The 15,099-nt window shown below is 40.0% G+C and overlaps 1 protein-coding gene across 4 annotated transcripts in view; it reads right to left on the minus strand.

Moving 5' to 3' along the window:
- Positions 1-848: 848 nt before the first annotated feature.
- The window catches only part of ncam1b (neural cell adhesion molecule 1b), an 88,414-nt gene continuing 74,163 nt past the window's right edge, over positions 849-15,099 (minus strand). For 2 of the 4 annotated variants that reach the window (XM_080771791.1, XM_080771789.1), the window contains 6 exons: positions 9,744-9,868; positions 9,424-9,604; positions 6,816-7,011; positions 6,197-6,313; positions 4,272-5,390; positions 849-3,470 (listed from right to left, as the gene is read on the minus strand). In XM_080771791.1, the coding sequence (XP_080627917.1) occupies positions 3,350-3,470; positions 4,272-5,390; positions 6,197-6,313; positions 6,816-7,011; positions 9,424-9,604; positions 9,744-9,868 (1,859 nt within the window). In that variant the 3' untranslated portion in view covers positions 849-3,349. The remainder of the gene's footprint in view (positions 3,471-4,271; positions 5,391-6,196; positions 6,314-6,815; positions 7,012-9,423; positions 9,605-9,743; positions 9,869-15,099) is intronic. The other 2 variants (XM_080771790.1, XM_080771792.1) reach the window with 2 other exon arrangements.

The following is a 15,099-nucleotide window of genomic DNA, read 5'->3' on the forward strand; positions in this document are numbered from 1 at the left end:
TTCCTTGGTGCTGCAAACAGAGACATCTACAGGGCATCTGAACAACCCGGGCAAGAGCAGGGTGCCGATTGCTTAATCGATGCCCTAGATTGGAGAAGGCAACGACATTGATTAATAAATCTGATGAGGATCAAATCTACATTTCCATTTAAATAACTGACATGGACTGCATGGGAGAGATAGAATGCCATAGGCTACTGGTCAAAATTTAGGCTAGAGCTAAGTAGGTTATTGACTGCTGTGTTTAATCCGTTTTTGGGGGTTTCGTCGCATTTGTCAATGGTGTTGTAAACTAGATCACTAGATCAGTGTTTGCAGACAAACATAGACATTGATCATTCCACACATGACATAAGAACAGCTTGGCTTATTTTTACTTAAGCTACTACTGGGGTAGCTTTATCCAAATCAATGAGTAGGTTAGGACTATAGTCTATGGATCATGCTTTTTAGCAGACATACATATGGTAGCCTATTTAGAGTGTGGTACCCTAACAATTTCTGACCTATGGTATTTTCAGTGTAACAGTAACCACTGGGCATTATTCCGAGACATGGCATCAATTAAATCGAACAAAAGGTATTTCCTGCCACCTAGTGTTGAAAATATTCCACTACATCCACAATCCCCATTGGGTTTATGTCGGTTTAGTTCAAGAGAGGGAGAGCAATTAACCAATTTCAATGGTGTCCCTATTGTTTGCGTAGCCTATAGGTGAATATGTTCAAAAAACGTAAATTGCAGATCTAATACAAGCTTGCAGTGTTATGAGCTTGTGCCTTGTAGATATGCTATTTGTCATACAACAAAGTATAGTGGTTAAGAAATTAAACCATTGGACAGAAAATGTGGTACAGAACCATGTTTTATTTTGTAAATGGGTTATCACTCAGATTGCACACAACAGAGACCTCTGAGTTTACCCAATAAAAACATAGGGACCATTCAGAGACAAGGGAAGAAGGTGGTCCGACAACTGCAGATAAATCCACAGATTTAGGAAAGACTTATATTATTACAGCAATATACTATAGACTCTTCTTTACTTAATTTGGCATTACAACAACTACTACTACAACTACTATATCATATTTTAGAAAACAAAATGTGTAATCTTTTGCGTTAGGTCGACCACCTTGCTCCCTGCCAATGGCATCCAACATGACACTCAACTCTTGGTGGCTGCTGTTGTACAAAAGACAAAAAAAAACAAAAAACAAGAAAATTAATTTAAAGACCACATTACATAACACTTGAATAACAACTGGGGAGAAAACAATAAATTATTATATTTATGCCAGAACAAGCCCAAAGGTAACACTCATTAACTTAATATGAAATCTAGTTTGCCCAAACAAACATGGGCATATCTATTTGTCATTTCATTACACAATATGAAGTACTGATTGAATTCATGCCAAGACTCATAACATCTCATCCCTTCACTATTAGTTGGCGATAGATAGTGCTGTGACTGGAGACGGACAGTTTCATACACTACACGTGTTATAATGACCACTTTAGTCCATTATTGTTTTCTTCTAATCATACAATATAAAAAAAAAAAGAATAGGCTTAATCTCTCACGACAAAGCTATGTAGATTATTATAGAAACCGATGACGAGACAATTTATCGATACACAGTCACAGTGCACAAGCTTGCAGGCAGGAGTAGAAAACAAATTTCTAGCTTTACAGTACAGAAATGTGTTTCAAAGATGTGCTATAAAAGCACAACTGAAAGTTATGAACCATGGCATCTGTTCTGCTCTCTGAATCAAGAATATTGTTTTGAAGTAGCAGATGACCATTGCTGTTGTTGTTGGTGGCATATGTTTAGTCAAAGATTATCAGACATTCATTTAGTTCAGGGCTCTCCGACAGGTTTGGCTGTGATTTTCTGTTACTCTATGTGAGCATTTTGTTCTGTGTAGACTAAAGTAGCCACTTGTTATTTTATTAAGAGACTTAATGAAGCGACACCTGCAAGCTAGTTCAGGCAGTCACCTCCAGCCACGCTTCTAGACACATGGTACACTCTTCACTGCACACACATCAAATGCCCCTTTGTACATAGAAACATTCTCAGTATTAATTTATCAATGTGTAACTGAGATTCCAAAAGTACCCATGGACCCATTTGTACACTCTCAGAGTTGGATCAACACTAAGGATTAAGGATGTAATACAATGGTCTATTTAAGAATGCTCTTGCTCACTTTCTCACTGCCTGTGCTGCTGCTCCCCCGCTGAGATTGCAAGCATTCCTACTGTACATTTCATCATCCCCAACTCCACCATGGCATACACCTGTACGCTCTGATTCTACATTCCCCCCAGGGAAAGTTTATTAGTGTCACTCCCTCCCTCTCTCAGTCCTTTGTGAAGCTTTAAGGTGTATCTTTCCTTTGCAGGATGTGACAAGTTCAGAGTCTAGACGCTAAAATCATCTACAGTGCTGCCACTCAATTTCTGGTTCACAGGAGTATTTTTGACAGAAATCTTTTGTATTATCACTTTGAAGGCAGGTGTCAGATCAACAATAAAAAAATACTAGATCCCAAAAACCCCCAAACAGTAGGACAAAAACATAAATCTTTGATCGGTGATAGTAGAACTGTCCCATTAAAGCTTGTTTGCTTTGGGACAATAATACTATATATTGTGTTTCATTCCAATGGCCAGAAGAAGCGTGGTGATAATGAATCTTCCTGAACATAGGTCTGGGTTTGATCAATAGTGGCATTATCTTGAAGAGATAAAACATCTCCATGACAGAGTAAAATAACAAACCTTGCAAACAAAACATACACTTGCAGGGAAAACATGCAAAACAAGCAATTAAATGATATTAGCCCTCAAATAATTATCCAAGATTGAAAAATTGAAACAGTTTTATATTTAAACAATGTAACATGAAAATAAAAAATAATTATCTTGTCCTTTTTTCTTTCTTTTTTTACTTCCAAGAAGAATCCATAGTGTAACTGCACTCCAAACTCTAAAAATTAATATGGTCTAATTTAGGTCATCTCTTTACACAGCCATCCTTATAATAACACATCCTTCTTAATTGAACTGACTCGTTAGCAAAAAGAAAAGAAGAAATAAAATAAATAGAAAAATACAAATAAATCTCTTGTAATCTCCTGATAAATGAATATTCCACAAGGCATAGCAAACAAAACAAAACAAGAAGTGACAGCACAATCAATGCTCAAATCAATCTACTGTACAAGGGCATTTGGTCAGAAAATGCAGTTAAGGGCACTGGAAATGAAAATTCCTGCAGTGTTTCCTGCTGTATGCCGTGAACATTAAGAATGAGCTGGGATTTCCCTTCCCCATCATGCTTTGCTCTCGGTGGCATTTGTCTGTATGACATTGTTGTGTTCTGCAGTGAGATCCATCAGATGATTTGTTAATTCAGCCTCCTCTGCTTTACCTTTCTCATCACAAATTATGTTCCTGAAACGGAAAGGAAATAGTTAAAAGTTAAAGGTATGTTCACTTCTAGCGAGGAGAATATTAACTCTTCAATAAACCAAAACCACATTTATTTGTAAAAACAATATAAAAAAAGAAGAAAATAAACTATACCACAAACATCTCAAGGACACACAGTAGGTACAATATAAAAGAAAGGGAGGGGAGAAACAACCAAGATAACCTTGTAACATTAGTAGCATTGGCATTTTAATACCAACAATATATTTTTTGAATCCGTCTACTATCCCTAGTTCAAAGGGAATGTGATACAACTGGCCTGTGACTGTGATATATTGAGGTATATCTTACATCAGTGACGCACACAGAGGCCTCTCCCTTCTGTAGTACAGAGCAGGGCTAATACCAGTGTCTGGCTTCCCTCCCTTTGAAGTCTTAATAAAGCTGTAGTCCTTAGTAAGGGCTGGGCAAGTATTCAGCTGCACAGCAGATTTGAAACTACTATATACAGAGTAAAATAGAGTGCTACCAAACTAAATAACTGCAAAGAGAGTGTTGCAGAACTGTGGAGCCATACTAGAGAACTGTACACTCAAGCAAAACTAAAATCATCATCACCACATCTCTTCACAATGCACAACACTGCTTCTCTCTAATTGTCACAATATCATTACTACCGTTTACCATTACAACATTTCATATCTAGTACTATGTGGTCAATGGCAAGATGCAGTGGTGAATGAATGGGCAATATACAGTATATTACACACACACACGCACGCTAACACACAGACAGAGATAAACCTCTAGAGGGAGCCATACTCTTCGTTGACAGGAGGAACAGCTTTCTCTGATGCCTCCAGAGCCGAGCCTGAGGCAAGGAAGTCTGCTTCATCTCCGTTGGGCAGGAAGGGTTGGAAAGCGGGAGGGCTGTCCAGGCTAATAAGATCTGCTTGAGGCCCGTTTGCCAACTCTAGCTCTAACTCTGTGGTTTTGGGTTCTGTGATGTAAGGTGGGGTCAGGTCGGAGGACAGGAAATCATACGTGGTGAATGAGGGGTCGTCAGAGGCAGGCGTGTCAATGTTAGTTGCACAGGAGGCGGGGTCAAATGCAGGAGCAGTTATTACAGCTGGAATGGGAATGAGGATATTTGCATCTAGAGGAACAGATTTTTCAGCATCAATAACTCCAGGAGTATTTCGTGCAACGGCAGGAGTGCTGGTGGCAATGTGGACTTGAGGGATATGAATAGGGACATCTGTTACAGTAGTTGCATTATTGTCAATGTCTTGGTCACTAGGCATATCATTGCCAAAGAATGTGCAGCTAGGACCAATGGTGTCAAGGCCAGAAATACTTGAATCAGAATGTGGCTTAACAGTGGCAGTGTTTGCAAGCGTAGAGGCAATTTGGGCTGGTTTAACAGTGTCTACGGCTATAGACGGTGGTGTGGTGGAACTATCAGTGCCAGGGGGTTTAGGTGCAAATTTCTTGATCTCTAGATTGGGCGAAGTGGAAGGAGAGGAAGTTGCGAGTGGTGATACAGGGGGGCTACCTTTAGCAGCCATTGCCAGGAGTTTGGGAGAATTCCTACGCTTTGGTGGTACAGGTGTAGTCCGTTCAGGAGGAGGGGTCATTTTCTCCTCGCCTTGCAGGGCATCATTCCCTCCTTTCTCTACAAAGGGGGCCATTTTTGCCGCTACATCCGAGGTGGAAATCAGTGGGTTTGGTGGTGCCGTGTTTGACTCTGGGGTGGGGGCTGGTGCTGGGACAGGGGTGGGTGAGGGATCATTGGCTGGAGCGGAAAAGCTACACGTGAGGGTGGTGGTCTCGCTACTGGGGCTGTCCAGGGCAGGGTCAAAGGTTGCAGTGGCTGTGTCAGAGTTGGTGGCTACGGAGGAGAGGGTGTCCAATGCCAGAGCAGCAGCGTAAGCCGCCAGCCTGAGAAGCAGGAAGAGAACAGAGACACACAGACTAGACACCAGGGTGACTGTGACAAGAGGAAGGGTGACTAGGAGATGCATGCAGAGGGTTTGGTAGGAGTTCTAAATTTAAACACAGAGTAACCAAAGCAATGACTATCAAGCATTAATGCAAAAAAAAAAAGACAAAGGGTTTCATGCTGTGAGTGAACATCGAAGGATACAGCCCATACACATGGCAACATGGTAGCTAAGACTGTACTAAAAGCACGCAAGTCTTTCCAAGGAAAACTACAGCACCACACAAAACCACCTTAAAGGTTTGATCAGTACCAGTGACAATCTTCCAAAAATGTCCACTTTTTCTATACATCGCTGTAATGAGATGTGGCTTACTCATGTTGTCATATGGCTTGGTGGTATTTGGCCAAACACACAAGGGTACAAAAGCCTTTCCATGTCTTTAACTGGTACTGCGTCACCCTTGACCAAATGAAACAAACTCTCCAAAGGTTGGAGAAGAAATATAAAAACTGGAATAATCTCAAGAAAAACATAATGCCAAAAACCAAAACCAAATACAAATAACCACAAAAATCGGCACAGTTTTATTCTATGTGAACTCCACTTCAGAATCACAAATTAAGAGAGATTTGGTTTGTTATTTTCCTTAATGTATGTACTGTAACTCAGTAGTTGGGTCACTTGGGTCAAATCATCATCCAAATTATTAAGGGGAGTGTGATTCTATAAAGTGGAGTGTATTAGTGTAATGTACAACACCAAGAACTATTAAAAAGTCTGAAAAAAGCATTCTCTACTCACTCTGGTTCCGTTAGGGGTGTCGTTTCATTCGGTTCTGTTGGTCCTCCTGCATTGTGATTGGCCGTGCACTCGTCCTCTGTTCTCACTTCCACAATTGGTTCTTTCGACTCGTCCTTTCTGCGGCACAGGACCATATTTTGTCAACGGATTGTGTTATTTTAAGCCCAACACAAACCGGGTGCGCAGCGACGCGGCACAGGCGTTGCCGCGCAGCAACGCCTGGAAAATAGAACGGTGGCGTATCGGAGCGTCAGGCGAGGCGTGAACGCGCGTCGGACGCCGCCGGTGTACGATAGGTTCATTGAAAATAACGGAGGCGGCTGTTTTGACACGTGGCGTTCGCAGACGGTGTGTGAGGCCCTTCATAGATGTTCAGTTCGAGCACCATCCCAGTGGTCAGGCATGTTTGACATTTAATACTGCCAAGTGCCAACCATTTGAATTACTTTTGAGGAAGCCATTAGATTCATGTTCATTTTAGTGCAATATGAAGATCAACTTGCAGAGACTTGATAGGTTATCGAACACACTAAATGAAAATCTTGCCCGACCTCACCCACAGTCAGATTCACTGAATGTTAACCCCAGAATAGTGCCACAGATTTCAAGTCATACTCACATGAAAGCAGCCTTGCCCTCTTCCATGTTGTGCCCTTTGGTCCCAGTGCCCGGTTTTCCACAGAGGCACATGATCAGGCCACATTTATTCACAAAGTAACAGGTGAGGTCCACAGCCAGAAGCAGTAGCAGAAATGCTACCACAATAATGCCTGCTATGATGCCCATCGAAATAGCCGTCTCCTCCCCCTGATCTGCTGGAAAGAAGACACACAGACAGCGCTGAAGACGACCTGCGGCACAATGCATTTTTAACAGAAAAGAGTCGTAAAGAATATGATACCATGGAACTGTAGCCACAAATGGTTAAAAAAGAAAAAAAAGAAAACTTAAAACAGAAATTACTCACCTGTTATGAACACTGATAATATGACCGAGATCTCAGCATGTACTTAGATGCAATGTGATGCATTTGTCTGGAATGTTCTGTTAAATTGAATTATTAACCACTATAATCTTCTTCATTACACATGTGCTGGCAGATGAGAAGTGCTTAAGGATTAAGTACGGTATTAGCAATAAGCGCCTCAGAGTAATAAAGTACAGATGCGTTAGAATATATTAAATCACATTTATTTGATATTAGAATAATGAAGACCAGATGAAAGCTTGCATTACATTTTATAAACATAAAGTGTGTGAGGCTAATCAACATATGTCAATAGGCCATGATGTGTGATCACTAGTTGTGTCTAACCATAGGTGAAAAGAGAAAAACCTCAATATAAACCTTTTCAAATGGTCACGGTCAATCAACAGATGATTCATCACAGGAACAGGGTCTACATATGATGTGGCTGACAAAACCAATTTGCTAACAATGTATAAAACGCTGGTACTTGTGAGTGAAAAGGGATATGTGCTAAATAATTGAGATAATATTTAGTCTTAGTAATCACCATAGGGAACAGCAATTAATTGCATATCAACAACAGCACATATGATGGTTCTGTGTGGGGTCCATCATCATCATCATACATGTTTTTGTTCTCAATCATGTAAAAGTGTTACAAATCCTTACATACAGATCATACACATCATTTTGTGAGTGAAAAACAATATACATCTTTTATGTAAACTGACATGATCAGCACTCTGCATTCGCTCAGTGTTCTGTATACACAGTGCTAAGTTGTCATATATAACCACTTTCAATTACGCTAATGTTGATTACTGTAAACCAGCACTGTGGTCTAGTACTGAGGGCTAGCTCTGCAATGCTGAGCACTGCAGAGCAGACCGGAGACAGAGGATTCCATTGCCTTTGGTTTGTACATCTGTCTGGGCACCTTTCTCTGCCTGCTGACAGAGACGTGTCTGTCTCAGACGAAGTCTGCATAATGAATGAAAGCGTCCAGAGAGACAGCCAGGCCAGAGAAAGGCAAGCTTTTCCTCTACAGTAAATGTGTGAACTCCCCATGGCATGAACTATGAAAGCAAATACGTTGCTATAAGGAGGGGTAGGATGAGTGACACCAAAGTGTAGTATGTAAAACACGAACAACCCTGATCGACTGGGTATTGAACACACAGCCACCACAACACCCCCGGGAACCACAGCAATATACACACAGGTCAGGTGGAAAATGTTCACGTGGTCCCACCACATCGGTGTCCAGGACCAGGCGAGAGGGCAGGAACATTGAGAGAGGGATCAAGAGAGAGGGAAAGAGAGGAAACGGAAAGGGGGGAGGAAATAAAGGGAGTCAAAGAGGAAAAAGAGAGAAGGGTGGGCGGGTGGGTGGGAACAGAGGCAGAGAAAAAAGTGAAAACATGTCAAGTGTGGAGGGAAAAAAAGAGAAAATTAAAACGTGCAAACGACAGTTTCCCCAATCAGGGAGAAAACAAGGAAATGAAAAACAAAACAAAACAACAACTAATACAACACGTCAAAGTAAAAGCACAGCACCAAAGGAGGACTACAGAATTATTGACCAATGGCGACTCAGTGGTGAGTGAGTGGGATAAGCAGCATGAGTTTGAAAGGAACAAAGGGTGGAGGGAGGGACATACTGTAGGCGTGCTTCAGCAAAGCACTCCAGATTGTCAGATTTTATAGGATGACTCTGGTTACACAGCTGTATGGGTCTGCAAGAGTCTGCAAGCTTTGACAGAAAAACCTCCATTTGCAGCTATAGGGTTAAGCAGGAGCTATGGAAGACCAATTTAAAAGAGCTGAACAGGCTGGTTCCACACATGGACAAAGTATTCAATCAGTCACATTATTATTGTACACGGTACAGAAAATAAACCTGAGAAAGACAATAGGCCAATATATAGGTATAATAGGTCTGAGGAAATACTTCTACCGGTGGAACAAGCCTATCCCCATACTGAGAGACCAAAAACCATAACTCACTCAAAAGGATAGTCATAGACTACTTACTGTATAATGGGATTCAGGTTGCAATTCAAATTCAGTTAAAAGATATATGCTGGCAGATTGCTTTCCAGCAAAGCGTTTTCCCCCCCTCTGTAGATTTATTTTTCTGACAGTCACCCACATGAGCAAAGCGGAAATGAGAAGTTCTCACTTCAACTGAGTTTTGAGTGTGGTCTCTCAGTCTTTGGTTTAGTACCGAGAGTGGTATGAGTGGTATTGGAGGTACCTGGGATAGCAGCCGGCTCTGTGGAGGTCTTGAAAGATACTACTCCTGGTTGGGACTTTCCCTTCTGGTTCTCCGCTACCACATAGACATCATAGTCTGTGTTCCACTCCAACCCATTCAGAACGGCATGCTCACTGCCACTGGGCAGCCGGATCTCTGGATTCCACTCTGGCTGGTTTTTCTGAGGGTACACAGAAAATACATGCTTAGTGTTCAGGTGATGTTCTAAGAAAACAGGAAAATCACACGACTGAATGATAACTGTATATTATTTCCCCTTATAACAAAATAACATATGCGATTCAGAAACCCATACTTACAGGCTTGTAGCGGATAAGGTAATGCATGATAGGTGAGCCACCATCGTCTTGCTTGATCCAGTTGATCTTCAGGGAGTTGCCTTTGGGTTGAATGATCCCCTCCAGCTTAGGCATGCTGGGCCTCCCTACAAGCACAGAAGAAAGACGTAGTTAAATATCACTTTAAAAAATGCACGAAGATAGAGGGTTGGTTAATAGTTTACAAGCGATGGAGACACATTTCTGTGGTCCCACCTGTACCTTCAAAATGATGGAGAAAAAAAGGGTTAGAAATAAAACAAAGGGTCAATATTTGAATATGGTCTTCCACATTGTCATTTGAATCATTTAGCAAAACATACCCTTTGCCACATACCAATGTTTGTCTTGAGTCTTATAAAAGTATCAAACTATTAAATATTAGTACATAGCCTAGCGATTAACAAGCTTGTAATGATATGTATTAAGTGGAATGTGTTTGCAATATAAAGTACTTGACAGACATGAACATTGCTAATGGCAATCTATTAACTTATGTAACTGATTCATTCACTGCCATTGATTATTTGTGGTCTGTTTGACTAGATAACGCTTGGACATAACCCTTGAAATTCCAAAGGAAAGAGAGCAATTACAGGACCACAAAGAACAAGAAGGAAGTGCATGAATGTTAATGTCCATTATGATAAACCAATGTGTGTGTCTGACAACATTGTGTATTGTTGCTTTAGCCTACTTGTTAGTTGTTTTTGCCTGTTTTAAACATGATAATCATGGTCTAGCTGAAGACATAATTGATGTTGACACAGTGGCCGTTTTGCGCTTAATATGGTCAGTAAGAGGCATGCCCTCTAAAATCACTTTCAACTTTGCTATTTTGACCATGTCATTGCAGCCAAAAGTTAAAAAATAGGGGGAAAGAAAATGCTGATCTACGAGCTCACAAGGCACCATGGCAGGTCTTGTGACCTTGTAGATGTGCTATTTTTGTGTGACATCGTGATACTACTAAGTATAACATAATTACCGTAAGTGGTCAAATACGGTAATATTAAAATTACCGTCATTAAGATAAACTCTGGGCTGCTTGAATTCATCCAGCTGAGGCAAATGGTTGGATATTAGGCAAGCCTATATTAAATGTGTAATAGACAGTGGTGGACAGTAACATATACTTGAGTACTGTACTTAAGTATATTTTTTTACTTTACTTGAGTATTTGTATTTGTGGATAGGTAAGGGTTTCACCCCACTACATTTCAAAGCCAAATATTGTGCTTTTGACTATATTTCTATGAAGGGGAAAAGTACATTATCAAAAACCACTTAAAGGACAAATTTATTATTTACAAGGGTGCATTCAACAGTCTGTAATGATAATGCTTTCTAATCTATCGTTATAGCATTTTTTCCCCCTTTTTTTGTACACAATGTTTGTCTCCACAAGCCCGCATAGAGATCAAGGAAGAACCTCTGCCCGAAATCGTTCCGTTTTTTTACTCGTACAGATTGTGTCCAGACAAAACGGGCCACACCTGCATACTTTGGAAGCCAATCTTAGCCAATCAGGATGGAATATGACTCGATAACGTGACTATCAAGATAATGTGTAGGCTACCATTTGCATGTTGCATGTTTGGACAAAATCTGGAGTAAAATGTGTTTTGCAAAGAATCTGCCTCCTGGAGATGCTATAACAGCTGGGGTTGTTCCCTGATCTTCATGCCTTCGAGCTTGCGGAGACACAAATAGCCTTGGTAAAAATATTTTTTTACCAATTGCCAGAATACCCCGCTCATCAGTATATTTTTAAAACGTTTAATTATTATCATTACAAACTAATAAATGAACCCTTGTTGTAAAAAAATAACTAAGTTGTCCTTTAAAGCTGCACTATGTAACTTTCCTCTTAAACCCCGTATTTGCACCTGGTTTCCTGCACGAGTGCTGAAATGTTTACCATTGAGCTTATAGAGCCTGCTTGCTCAGGGGATACATTGAATCAATGAAAAATGTGTCAGTAGAAGGGAGGCAGGGAGACAAATTACAACCACCCCAATTGTATAAGTTATATTAACATACTCTACCACACAGATTGGACAAGATTACATTTTATTAATTTTAAAAAAGTTTTTAAACCCAGGGGGGTCCAGGAGGGGAAATCTAAAATATCGGAGTTGGAACCTGAGACCTTGACCAGCCCCATTTACCCGCTGAGAGCTGTTCATGAGGTGGACAGCCGCTTAAGAGGTTTTAAGCTCTATTTCAAATAGCTTGTACATCTGCTATTGTTTTGTACTTTTTAATTGGTACGTTTGAATACTTTAAGTATTTATAATACAAACTTGACTGAGCAACATTTACTTGTAGTTGAGTAATATTTGACCAGGAGTGTCAAATTGACTTTAAGTTATATGTACTTTGTCCACCACTGGAAATACGGGGTTAAAGATATCCTAGTGATGACACAGTTAATGTTATGATTCTCCGGTGAAGTTAGGATTCTTCTCATAAACATCTGGAGCATCGAGTTACCTTCAGCTGGGTGGAGGGGATCATCAGCACCATGTAAGCCACACAACATCACATGAAATGCATGTGTGTGATTGGTTGAAAGAAAAGCAAGAGGAAGTAACATGAAACATATAATAAACAATAAAAGAGAAAACAAAGTTAAAATACGTGCAGACACGACAAACGTAGAAAAATGTAGGTAAATGTCACAAAAGCTTTTGACACTATTAAAAGGTTTTACTTTATAAAATAAATAAGAATATGTGTCAGGTTTAAGAAGATATCTTACAGCTTTATCTTCTTGATAAAGTGTGGTAATCTACTGGGAAATAAGCTTTTATCCAAGCATAAGCCTTCTGAAGTGACAACAAAATAATTTAAAATGAAAAGTTGCTGTAGTGTTTGCAATACAGAAACAGCATTCAACTGCATAGCTTAATTTACACTTTTGTGAAAATATGTCATTTGTTACAGTAAAGTGTACATTTTGTTTACAGCTAATTAATTAATTAATTACATCATGTCATGTCAATGAAAAATGATGTACGAACGAATTGGAGATGCAAAAATACAGGTATCTGGGTGAAATAGGCCAAAATGCACAAGAATCACGACCAGGACATAACACACTACTGTACATATATCTGTGTGAAATCCACTTTGGCTAATACAAGGGTGTGACATGGTTACAGTGTAAACTTAAACAGCACGGTGGATATAGGGTTGTCCTGTAGGGATATAAATAGCTAGTTGAAAACTATTTATCTATTGTCTACAACAGAACGAACCTGCTTCCTCAGTGGAAAAAGGAAATATGCCATCTAGAAATATAAAAGAAAGGATATTGGCTAAATTAGATTTAGACAGTGCATGTCCCATGTATTGACACAATCAGTTTTATTAATTGCAGTGTTTGTGGAGGCCTATTACAGGTATACTAAAACCTCAGCGTACCATCTGTTCCATTTGTACACTGTCAGAGTTCAATTAACCATGATGATTTTTACTGTGTAAGGATGGAGAAATCAGTGTAGTGTAAAACGTTTAATACCATTTTATGAATATATTGAGTGTTAACGTATCTGATATTGACAGAATCAAAAGTAAAAGTAAATGCTGTTTTTTTATGGCTGATTGTCAATAAAAAGCAAGGCTTTTGCACACCTACAGGCGACAGGTGCGTAGGAGAGGGTATGGTGTCCAACAATGAAAAAGGTACAAACACCCACACACTGTCTTCAAATGCAGTGACCAACTTTTAATAGGGAAAAAGCAACGTTTCGGCCTATACGGCCTTCAAATAAAGATAGCCTGATGAAGGCCGCATAGGCCGAAACGTTGCTGTTTCCCTATTAAAAGTTGGTCACTGCATTTGAAGACAATGTGCGGGTGTTTGTTCCTTTTTTCTTTCTTTTTTTCCGGCTTACGCCTTTTATTAGTTTTTTTTAAGGGACAGACAGTAGGCTGACAGGAAACGGGAGAGAGATGGGGGAAGACATGCAGTAAAGGCCGTGTCGGGCTCGGGAGTCGAATCCGCGGCACACTGCGACTGGATTACCAGTCGGGTGCCCAGACGGTTACGTTCTGTTTGTGGTAACGCCGAGATCCCATAGTCCGGACAGACGGACAGGATGTAGCTGGTACAGTAGGTTGTCGGGAGACAGCCAACAAATCATTGATTATGTTCTACATTAGAATCTAGAGCTACTACGCATTCAATCATTGATTATGTTCTACATTAGAATCTAGAGCTACTACGCATTAAATCATTGATTATGTTCTACATTAGAATCTAGAGCTACTACGCATTAAATCATGCTCACAATCATGAGGCATAATAGTTAAAACCGACAAGTACATGGGTACTGGATGCCAGTTAGAAATTTGCCCAAATGATCACTAAACTTAAAATGCATTTTAATTAAGTATATGGGAATACTTTGGTTCTTTGTAATAAACAATTTGACTAGGGGCAAAGACTATATTGCAGGTTGAGTGTAGGTCCTAGTGAGTAGGAGATAACTACCTTCCAGAGAGGCAATGATGTGGGTGTATTTTTGAGGTTTAGTTAAAAATTTGATGAGCATCTCTTTAGCCAGAAGGGCAGTGCTTGTCACCTGAGGGATAAGGCACTATAAGGCAGGCAGGGAATATTGACCCAAATCAAGCTGGGATGAGTCATACAATGCTGCAAGACCATCTGTGCAAATGTTGACGCATACTGTTCATACAAACACATAGACTTGTTCTTTGTCTACTGGGTGACCGTTGCGTTTAAAATGTTTAATACACTCTGGTGAGAGAAATAATAGCAAACCAAACTGTATCATTCATGGTTTAGTATACGTAACAACCATTTGCAGGGGAAACTAGGCCTTGGTTTAGAAGGTAGAAAGAACTTACTTGTAAAAGTAAATCAGGGAAGAAAACATAATAGTAAAGATGTAGTAAAGTAAGGGTGTAAAATGAGAAACACAAATAAACTAAATTACATCACAGCAATTTCTAAAGCCTGTAATTCATCTGTGCCAGGAGATCACATTACTAATCACATGTTGTGCTGTTTCATGGCACTGGGTAGTAATTCCACTGAATACTAATACAATAACAGTCATCACTAATGACTGTTATTATTAAAGCATGAATCCTGGCAGAGATTTGTACATTACTGAGCACACGTTTCTAGTTTCTGCTTTGTCGTGTGTTGCGTGTTTCTGGTGAGCAACACCACAGTGTGACCAAGCATGAATTAGTCGTAACCTATGTCCAACACTGTCACATGTAAGGCAATGACTCGATTTCTACTCTACATTACTCCCAGGGACAGTGATTTCTCCTCCTAAGACAAACACAACCAGCAGAG

This window comes from Protomyctophum bolini (assembly GCF_963924005.1).
Source record: "Protomyctophum bolini genome assembly, chromosome: 9".
In the NCBI taxonomy this organism is placed as follows: domain Eukaryota; kingdom Metazoa; phylum Chordata; class Actinopteri; order Myctophiformes; family Myctophidae; genus Protomyctophum; species Protomyctophum bolini.